The 10,784-nt window shown below is 54.1% G+C and overlaps 1 protein-coding gene across 1 annotated transcript in view; it reads right to left on the bottom strand.

Moving 5' to 3' along the window:
• Positions 1–2,112: 2,112 nt before the first annotated feature.
• LOC138088286 (ninein-like protein) overlaps positions 2,113–10,784 on the bottom strand; it is a 39,336-nt gene continuing 30,664 nt past the window's right edge. The window contains 6 exon segments of the mRNA XM_068983409.1: positions 2,113–2,215; positions 2,590–2,727; positions 3,928–4,064; positions 5,563–5,730; positions 7,181–7,330; positions 7,961–8,179. Coding sequence (XP_068839510.1) covers positions 2,113–2,215; positions 2,590–2,727; positions 3,928–4,064; positions 5,563–5,730; positions 7,181–7,330; positions 7,961–8,179 — 915 coding nt within the window.

The following is a 10,784-nucleotide window of genomic DNA, read 5'->3' as shown; positions in this document are numbered from 1 at the left end:
ACACAGAGATCTAAGGACTTTAAAGGGGCCATATTAAACAGATGGATTTCTTTTCAGACAATACTGTCTTTGATGTTAAATCACCTACAGTTAACTTCTTAAAGAATCTTGAATACTACAGTATAAAGAAATTAATTTAAAAATAAAATACACGTGCAATTTACATTAATTTTTTCACAGTTCTTTCATTATTGAAACTTCTTCATTTCTACTTTATCTATGGTAAAATCACCAAGAGTAATTCGGTATCAGATGACATACCTGTGTTGCTATTTGCAGAAGTTTCAGATGTCTTTTTCTTATACGCAGAAATCAGTTGGCGAAACCTATGTATTAAAAATGCAATAAATAATATTTTAACACTGATATGAAAAACAACTACCAAATTCTTAGATCATTTCAGACAATGTTAGAGATAATATCAAAACTTCAATTGTTACATACATTTCAAGTTTCTAAGTTCTATAAACTTTTATTTAGCATATAGTAAAGGAGAAAGTAAAGGTATATTGTCACCCTGCTTATTTAACTTCTATGCAGAGTACATTATGAAAAACAGTGGGCTGGATGAAGCACAAGCTGGAATCAAGATTGCCGGGAGAAATATCAATAACCTCACATATGCAGATGACACCACCCTTATGGCAGAAAGTGAAGAGGAACTAAAAAGCCTCTTGATGAAAGTGAAAGAGGAGAGTGAAGAAGTTGGCTTAAAGCTCAACATTCAGAAAACGAAGATCATGGCATCCGGTCCCATCACTTCATGGGAAATAGATGGGGAAACAGTGGAAACAGTGTCAGACTTTATTTTTGGGGCTCCAAAATCACTGCAGATGGTGACTGCAGCCATGAAATTAAATGATGCCTGATCCTTGTAAGAAAAACTATGACCAACCTAGACAGCACGATAACAAGCAGAGATATCACTTTGCCGACAAAGGTCCATCTAGTCAAAGCTATGGTTTTTCCAGCAGTAATGCATGGATGTGAGATTTGGACCATAAAGAAAGCTGAGCACCAAAGAATTGATGCTTTTGAACTGTGGTGTTGGGAGACGACTCTTGAGAGTCCCTTGGACTGCAAGGAGATCAAACCATCATAAAGGAAATCAGTCCTGAATATTCACTGGAAGAACTGATGCTGAAGCTGAAACTCCAGTACTTTGGCCACCTGATGGAAAGAACTGACTGATTGGAAAAGAACCTGATGCTGGGAAAGATTGAAAGCAGGAGGAGAAGCGGACGACAGAGGACAAGATGGTTGATGGCATCACTGACTCGATGGGCCTGAGTTTGAGCAGGCTCCGGGAGATGGTGGAGGACAGGGAATCCTCGTGCCCTGCAGTCCATGGGGTCGCAAAGAGTCGGACACGACTGAGTGACTGAACAACATCACTAAAACAGTTGCTTAACAGGATTCTCAAACCCAGTATATCTAGAGTGAAGCTGAGTGGAAACTCTTATTTCGGCAGAGCCTGGCTGGGTTCGCATTCAATTGACTGTGGTCGAAACCAGAAATGACTGGCTCGGCCTCCCTCAGACTCACCGCAGAGCTTTGGGGCACAAGGGCAGCTGTCACTCAGGGAAACAGTTTGATGTGCATGGTTAACCTAACAGCCTGCAGATCTTGGGGCGAGTTTTACAAACTTGATCATACCACTTCCCTCTTTAAAGGGGAAAGGTGCAGTAACATATGGCAGAGCCTCATGACTGATGCTCAGAAAGGACATGCAACATTACAGCAGCGACGCCTCTGAAAGCGACCACGTGCACAGGAAGAAGCGAGGGACGCATGGAAAGGGTCAGGAGCGATAACCTCTGTGGATGTGAAATGTTCACTTTTATTTTTCCTTGTGTGTGTATTTTCTAAGTTTTCTACAATGAACATGTATCCCTTAACACTTTTTGCTGTTAGAATAACCTAACACAACTGCAAACGCTATTTCTAAAAACGTACCAATGACACCAAGCTACTCATGGAGCAAAATCCAAACACTCACATGGCCCTCGAAGCCTTGTGTCCCCCAACCAGATTCTTAGATAGAGATAACGAGGCTCCGGTTCTCTGACTCAAAGAGAACTTCACGGAGTCCCTTCGGGGTGGTCGGGAGAATCAGGTCAACCAGGCTGAGACCAATGCAAATCCATTCTCAGCTCCCCGACTGATGGCCTGAAGCCAGTCGCCGTTGGCTTGTGGGCACTTGGGGAGGGCAGCGCTGGCGGCAGAGGAAGAGCGTGTGCAGTCAGGCTGCCCCCCAGCGGGGAGCCCCATGAGCCCCATGTGCGTCCAGGGGGGACCCAGCCCCTCCCCTGTCTGGGATGGAGCCGAACGCAGCCACAGCAAAGAACCACAGGGAGGCAGGTGACACATCGAGAGAGAGGGAAAGGCTTCCATAAAGGTCAGAAATGCTTTCCTCTCTTCTGTCCGCCACCAGCCGGGCTGACTCTGCGGGAGTCCGCTCAGCCCGCTGCATGGGTGATGCCTGGTCTGCGGGCTCCCTGCTGAGGGCTCAGGTGAGACAGCAGGGCCTCAGCTGGCAGCAGCCTGGGTCCACCATCCGCCCTGGCCCAGGACCCCGGCAGGACCTACCTGACCTCCTCTGTGAGCTGCTCCAGGGCAGAGTGCAGGTCGTCTGTCTTCTTCACAAACTCCAGGTTTCTCTGCTCAGCTTTCTCCAGGTCTTGCCTTGCCTTATCTCGCTCCCTGGCCATCTGCTCCACCTGCTCCCTGCAGAAAGGAGGGAAGGATCACTGGGGACACTGCTCTGGGCCTCATGAGCTGGTCTGAAGGAACAAACTCAGCTGGCCTAAGAGTGCTGAGCAGTGGCCAGCGCTGGGCTCTGACCCACCTCCCGTGCATGCGTGCCAAGTCGCTGCAGTCATGTCCGACTCTATGCAATTCTATGGACTGTAGCCCTCCAGGCTCCTCTGTCCATGGCACTCTCCAGGCAAGAATACTAGACTGGGCTGTCATGCCCTCCTCCAGGGGATCTTCCTAACACAGGGATGGAACTCACATCTCTCACGCCTCTGGCATTGGCAAGTGGGTTCTTTACAACTAGCACGACCTGGGAAGCCTGACCCTCCTCCTACCAGGATGGTTTCTGCAGTTATTGAGTCTGTTTTACAGAAGTACATACAGCAAGAAGCCAACTGGCTTGCAGTGGGGTTTCTAGCAGGTTTCTGAACCAAGAGGTTCGAGCCTGGGGCGTGCAGTGTTCACCCCTCCAGATGGCCTTAGAAGAGGTGGGAAATTATCCACGGTCCCTCTTGCCTATAGCTGGGCCTCAGGCCCCAGCAATCCCCAGCACCTAACCTAGGACTGGACGCATGAAGGGGAGAAGGCTGGCCACCCATTATCCTGCCTGGTCACAGCCTTGCAACTGTAGCCTGGCACCTAAGTGCCAGGGACTTGCCCAGAGCAGAGGAGACTCCTCTCTCTGTCTGGTCACCCCAGGCCCTGTCTGAGGCTCAGTGCACCAGCTATCCTGATGCCTGTTTCTCCCACTGGAGAAGCACCAAGCTTGTCTCCCGTCCTCATCCTCCCAAAGCAGTCTTCCTTTGGGCCCCTCTGCAGAGTTGCCTGACGTCAGAGGTCTCATCTGTCGGTACCTAGGTACCTAACTAGATGCAAAATCGTGAGGATGGAGATTGGAATTACTGCCAACCTTTTCTGTAGCTTCAGCACATCAATAAAAATACAATAACAATCTCTGTGCCAACAGGCTCAGTAGACGGATGGCCTGAATATCCAGCTCAACTGGAGCCAAACCCAATTAAAAAGGATCACATTCTGAGCCCAATCTCCATGCCGTGCTTTGTGACCATGCTGGAAGCACCCTTTCTCCTCCCGCAGGCTGCTCGTGTCTTGGGCGAGGAGGCCAGCCTGGCCAGCGGCCCCACACGCCACGCACAGCGGGGCTCTTACTGGCAGAAGCTCAGCTCCTGGCGGTAGCAAGCCAAAGCTGCCTGCTGGGTGGCCCCGCCCACCATCATGAGCTCAGTCTCCAGGGCCCAGGTCAGCTCCAAAAGGTTCACCTTCTCGTCCACGCTGAAGTCAAGGCTCTGAAAACAGAAAGGCCCATCAGGCAGGCAGGGTGAGTGGGTCTTCAGACATTTGCTGGCCCAGACCTCACTGTCCCAGTACCATCCTTTTCTGTCTGCAAAGTCTCCACCTCTTGAATGGCACCTCTCCCCTGCTCCCATCCCTCTGGGGTACCTCTCCCCAGGTCCCTGTCAACACTGATATCCCCCTCCCACTGTCAGCATACAGATCCTCCCCTCACTGTCCCTGCCTCCGAGGCGGGCATGACCCAGGCTGGACAGAGTCCCCCTTCTTGGACAAAGGGACAGACACAGAAGGGGGCATATGCAAGCAGAGGACTTTGGGGATTGATAGGGAGGCTGGAGAAGGGCTTTTCCTCTGTCCAATCAAGTGTTGTATAGACCACGGGGTCCTGGGGAGCCGTGCAAGGGTGCTAGACCTGAAGCCAAGACCCAGAGGCCAGGAGAGTCCTGACAACCCCCAGAGCTGGGACCCCCAAGCCTAGACACCCTCCTTCTTCCCCAGCTGGTCACAAAGATGTCCTCCTCTTTCCAAGTTTGAGTTGAGTTCTTGCCATTTCAAACACAAAGACTCCTTAATACATCTCTAAATAGCACGAACAGACATAGGAACAATGTGGGTTCTGTTGGTGGAAAGGACTGATAGAGCAATGAGCCACAGCCAAGCATTTCTGAGAGTCACAACCATTCCCCCTCGGGATCGGGGAAGGTAAAGTTAAAAGAACAGGAAAACTGTGCTTTCTGTATTTTACCACAGTAAGGAAAAGAGTAGGCTGGGAATGCCCGCGCACCTGCCGGCGGCCTAGTGATAACACTGGTGCCGTGGCTGCTCTCTCAGTGACTGGTGCTTGTGACTACAAGTTGCAGACACATGGTTGGGGCAGGCACGTGGCAGGGCCCACGGGGAAGCCCTTCCTCTAAAGCGGGAGAGGGGACTTGAATCTCCACGCTTCTCCACGGCCCTGAGGGCTTCTGGGAGAAAAATGACAGGACGCTAAAGCGTGCGGAGCGACCGGGAAGCTGCCGCCACGACATGCTGAGAGCACGCTTCTCAGCAATGAGATCACGGCGGGAGCAGAGGACAAAGAGGTCTGGGCAGCAGCTTCCAGATTAGAAAAACCGCACGACATGTGCGGGCGGCGCCTCCTGGGGTCCACGCCCACGTGCTGCAGTCAGTAAGAGGCCCTCTAGTCCTCCAGGACCGAGGATCCGCTCGGAGGCCGACACGCACTGCAGGGTGAGTCTGAGATACTGAAACCTACCTCTAAAGGATTTGTTTCACGCTGTGGGCTTTCTCTGCTGTTTACTTCTTATGTTTCTAAGTTAGGAGGTCCTACATATCGATATCAAAAAATAAAGCAAAAAGTGATGACGACGGGCCTTCCCTCCACGAGGCCTGTGTCTGAGGTTCTCTGTCCAGCCTCCCTCATGGGCAGTGGCTCCCCCAGTCCCCCCGCCCAGACGCCTCTGCTGGGCCAGCCACGTGACAGGCCCACACCTGCAAGACCTCCCTGCCATTGTGAACGCCTTCCTGGGCCCACAAGGAGATGATCTGCTCCAGGAAGGCGAAGCCGCTGCCGTCATCCACACTGCAGAAGAGGCGGGGGCCCGAGCACACGGACACGAGGGACAATGTGGTGGTCTGGCCAACACTCTCCTCCAGGATCTGCACACGGGGACCAGCACTGTGAGGGCCGCGGGCCTCCCCACACACCTTCTGTGACATCACCACCTGTGCTCGGCAGGCGCGGCCTCCCCCTGATTCCTGCTGCAGGGAAAAGGGTGCTCGGAGGACCTGTGGGAACTGCAGGCTCCAGGGAGGCGACCCAAGCCCAGGGCTCAGGGCTGTCTGCCTGAGGCCGTGCGGGGGGATGCCCCAGCACCTCCAGGGCCCCCCGAGGTAACTTCTCTCTGAACAAGGTGGCTTCCCGCCTGTCCTCCCAGAGGAAGAGCCTGGGAAGGCACAAACCAGCCGAGGGAAACCCAGCCTATGCAGAGAAACCCAAGATGGGCTTCAGAAGAGGCGGAGTGGCCCCAGCAGAGGGCACGTGTCCTCAGGATTCAGGGCTGGAGACAAGGGCAGAAAAATCCCTCGGCCGGAAAGCTGACGGGGGAGGCTGAGGTGCGGCCAGGAAGCTGTGCTTCCCACCCCAGGGAGGGCATTGGCTGCTGGGACCAGAACAAGGAGGAGCAACGGGCCCCTCCTCTCTGAGGTTGGTGTCCCCAGACCACCGGACCCAGGGGCTCCCGACGGAGCAGGAGAACCTCGGTCTGCTGCATGAGGCCCCACACCCACAGCCCGGCCACACCGGTGTCCGCATGCACAGGACATGGCCCCGGGGCCATATCAGCGCTTTCCGGGCAGGAACGAGGGGCCAAGGCCCCTGGGAGGAGCCCTCCTCCGTGGGCTGTGGGCACGACTGCAGTCCCTGCCCTCAGGCGGCCGGGCACTGTCCTCACTACCCCGAATCCTTCCTCATCTCAGTGGCTCTGGGGGCAGAAACGTGATTTTCGGATGCGCCCAGCCCAGCAGAGAACAAGGCCACTGTTCCTGCACCACCTCCCACAAACTACGGGATCAACCACGGTGCCAAAGAGGCGGCAGCAAGACTCCCCAGGACAACCATGCCCTGCGGTGGGAGAAGGAGCCCTGACCACCCCGAGACAGAGGTGAACCAAACGCACTGGCCAACATCACAGTGTAAATAAAGTCTGCTTGACTCCAGCTGGCCTCGTGCAGGATGAAAAATGGGAAGGACACAGCTCCAGGAGAGCCTGGAGGGCTATTCCCAGGGAAGGCACGGCCCTGATAGTGACTCTGCCCCCAAGGGAGGAGCGACCAGGTGCTGTTGGTGGAACGCAGTGTACCCCAGGGAATCCACATAAGACCCCTATGAGGTGCGTCCACTTTACAGATGAGGAACCTGAGGCTCAGAGAAGGCGAGCAGCTTACCAGTGGCGCATAGCCAGGCAGAAGCAATGTCAGGTCAGGTCAGGTCACTCCAACCACCTCCTGGGCACCCACTCCCCACTCTGGGGACCAGGCAGAGAGCTCAGGCCTTCAGAAGAGTGATGGCAGTCACTCTGGGCTGCAAGAGTTAATCACTCCACCTTACCTGGTAATGAGACCAGGACACACTGGGTTTGACAAGCGGGGCCAGTTCCAACGGTCGAGGGGACCCATGATTGAACAGGCCAAGCTGGAGCTCCTCCAGACTCACTCTACCATCCCCATCTTGGTCCAGCTTGTTGAACAGGTCTTCAAGCTCATAAAGAAAAGCACCTCAGGCATCTGCTCAGAAGCTCCTCCCGAGTAGCCTTGACCACCCCGCCCAGGCCCGGCCCCCACCCTACCAAGCAGGCGGCTTGCTATCCCAGCACTGGCTTCCTGGCTGGGGCTTGTGAAATCCACACGCCTGGTCAGTTTCCACCCAGCTGAGCATCCTGCATCTCCCAAACACCCACCCGAGTCTGCTGTGAGGGAGTCTGCTGGACAGTGGGACATGTATGTGTGGGACACGTGTGTACGGAATCCCAGCGGTTCAGGGTCAGCAAGGCGGGGCCCATCCCATCACACTACCCCCTCCTCCCTGGGTCCCGAAGGAGGGAAGGGCTGAACACAGCTGCCGGGGTCACAGCCAGATGCTATGGGCACCACCTTTGGGCTGGGCGGTAGGCCTAGGGAGACCAGAGATGGGAGAGAGCTCCAGGCAGAGGAGCATCCTGCGTGAAGGTGGCCTGAGACGGACCCTCAGCACAAGCCCTGGGAGTCAGCGCAGGATTTCAGGCCAGACAGTGACGACTGAATCTGTGTCTGAGGGTGAAGGGGTTTTCCAGGCCTGGCACCAACCACAAAGACCCAGCCGTCTGAGGCAGTACGTCCCATCCCCTCTCACCTCCTTCGCCAGGCCCTGGAGCCCGATGCTCTGGCAGACCAGGACCAGCTCCTCCTCTGTGAGGTGGCCGCTGCTGCCCACACCCAGCTCTTCCCAGAGACCCCAGACCCGGCTCTCGGCGGTGTCGAAGGAGTGGCTGCAGGGCTTCTGGGGGCTCCTGAAGACCTCAGAACACAGCTGACCTGAAGCAGGGCAAACACACCAAGGCGGAACTTTACCCTGAAATCAGATGGACTGACAGATGGGCAGAGGAACCCATGTGAGAGTCAAGCTTCCGATGCTGGCTACACGGGGCTCACTGTGCAATTCTTCCAACTTAATTCTATGCCACATTTCACAACAAAAGGGGGATTCTGCTGCACGTGGGGAAGGCATTTTCTGAAGGGAGCCTACAGAAGCTGTGGCACTAGGAGCATACCTGCAAGCCTCGCACTTAGAATAAAAAGGCCAGGTTTAAAAAATTAACGTCTAGAAGGTCTCCAAACCTGCCCAAAGCAAAGAGCACAGTCCAACAATGACCCTGTCCCTTGGGCAGCCTCTCGCCCTGGTTTCATCTACCCCTGTTTGTTCTTGCCCGTATATATATATATATATATATATATATATTTTTTTTTTTTTGGTTATATTTATTTGGCTGCTCTGGGTCTTGCTTGCTGCACGTGAGATCTTTTTAGTTGTGGCATGCAAAATCTTAGTTAAGGCATGGAGGCTCTAGTTCTCAGACAAGGGATGGAACCCGGGGCCCCTGCAATGGGAGTGCAGAGTCCTAGACAATAAATCACCACAGAAGTCCCTGGCCCAAGAATCTGAAGGCAAATCCCAGCTGCCGTGTTCTCACCCCTGAGTGTTTCTTATGCACTCCTGACCCCTGTGCGACAATGGCCCTACAACCCAACGACGACGTCCCAGTTCTCTCCCAAGTCTCCCGACAGCTGATTTCTTCAACTCAGCATCAACCCAGAATCCTCCTTGTGTGTGTAGCTACTCCCCCAGAGCCGCTGGGTCACCTCCCACCCGGCCCCTCACCGCCCCCCGGCCTCCTGCCCTCCGTCCTTAACATTTCCCGTAAACTGGAACTTAGCACCAAAGGCTAGTTTGCATGCAGGTTGAGTGTTATCTTTTTTCTTTTTTTTTTCCCAGCAAAAAACGCTCCAAGGTGGGTTGTTTTCCATACCACCTCAAATCAGGAGCCACAGGGGTCTTTGAGATGCATACTCAGTCAGTAGCAAGTCCGGGTGACAGCTGGCCAGGTTTCATAGCCTTTCTACGTTAGCCAGGTGGCTTACTGAGATTTCTGAAGCTTTGCCAGAGACACACCCTTTGGGAGAGGACAGACCTTGGGGTGCCCACAAAGAGCTCTCTTTAGATAAGCAAGGCTTCTAAGCAGAGCTCCTTCCACGCCCAGACTGCACCACCCTGCCCAACACAGGACGAGGGTCACCTGCACCTGACCAGACCCCGGCTCCCGGTCAGTGGGCTGGAGCTCTCCAGAGAGGAGTCATCTTGGCCTTTACTGTGATAATCCAACTAATAATCATAAAGTCCTTTCCTGAGGAAAGCCAGGCCTCCATGATCAGGAATGATGCTGTATATCGGGTTGAGGAAAACACAAGGAAAGGGCCACTTCCAAGACCCCTTCCAGCTTAAAACATCTGAAAGTTCTATGGAAAAATGGAAAAACAGGGACTTCTCTGATGGTCCCGTGGTTAAGAATCCACCTTGTGATGCAGGGGACTCGGGTTTGATCCTTGGTCAGGGAACTAAGATCCCACGTGCCATGGAGCAAATAAGCCTGTGCCCTCAACTAGACAGAAGCCTGTGCACCAGAATGAAAGATCCCAAATGACATATGAAGATCCTGCATGCTGCCACTGAGACCTGACACAGCCAAATAAGTAAATTTTAAATTAAAAAATAAATAAATAAAGGCAGGAACCAGAAAAGGGGGAAAGCAGTTCTGACACCAGGGTGTGTTCTCAGGGCTGGCAGAGAAGGTCAGTCCTGTGCAGTCTGACGTTAGTGTTTGTGCACGAGTGTCAGTTCTAACCTGGATGGAAAGAAGCACCCAACCTGTCTCTGGGCAGAGAGCCCAAAATCACTCAGTGAATAACCTCCTCGGAGCCCTTCCTCTCGTCCCCTAGATTTACTCTCAGTCCAGGGGATGGAGGAAGTGATTTTTGGACACAAACAGGTCCATCTGCTTCATCCAGTAGTGCTGACACTTGGTTCACTCGCCTGACGTCCCCACGCTCAGCACTGAGCCAGCAACAGCCTCGGCCCCTGAGGACCACAGTCTGGACGGTGCTCAGCACCAGTGCAGACCTCTCACTCAGGAGAAGCTCCAGGTCAGTTCTGGTCTCCCGCTGGAGCCATGGTCCTGCACATTCTGCCCTGTGACACACGCTGGTGAGAGGGGTCCTTAAGGAACCCGCACACCCACATGCTGATGCACCCAGCTTTGCTAAGCACACCTGTGACTGCCTTCCGGGTGCTCCACCAGGTTCCCAGCACCAGAGCCACGTCTCGCCCTCCACAGGGGCACAGTCAGGACCTGTGGTGGGTGGGGAGGCTGCTGGCCCAGGCCCGGCACCTTAGGAAGGAGGCCCCTGGCCCATGCCTGCCGGTCGGGAGGATCACTGTGACCCTAACCAACTGGCTGCTCTCTTAGCCAGCAGCTCCTGCCCAAGGGTCTGACCTCAGGAATCTCAGAGCTGGGACCCCTCCCAGGAAGAAAGGCACCCTAGAGAGACCACCCACACTGGGCACCTCCCAGGAAATTCTCTTTTGCTGGCAGCCTGCTGCCTGACAGCCCAGCACTGACCAA

Source organism: Capricornis sumatraensis, chromosome 11, assembly GCF_032405125.1.
Source record: "Capricornis sumatraensis isolate serow.1 chromosome 11, serow.2, whole genome shotgun sequence".
Taxonomy (NCBI): Eukaryota; Metazoa; Chordata; class Mammalia; order Artiodactyla; family Bovidae; genus Capricornis; species Capricornis sumatraensis.
The sequence above is the reverse complement of the archived record's forward strand: the minus strand, read 5'-3'. Positions and strand labels throughout refer to the sequence as shown.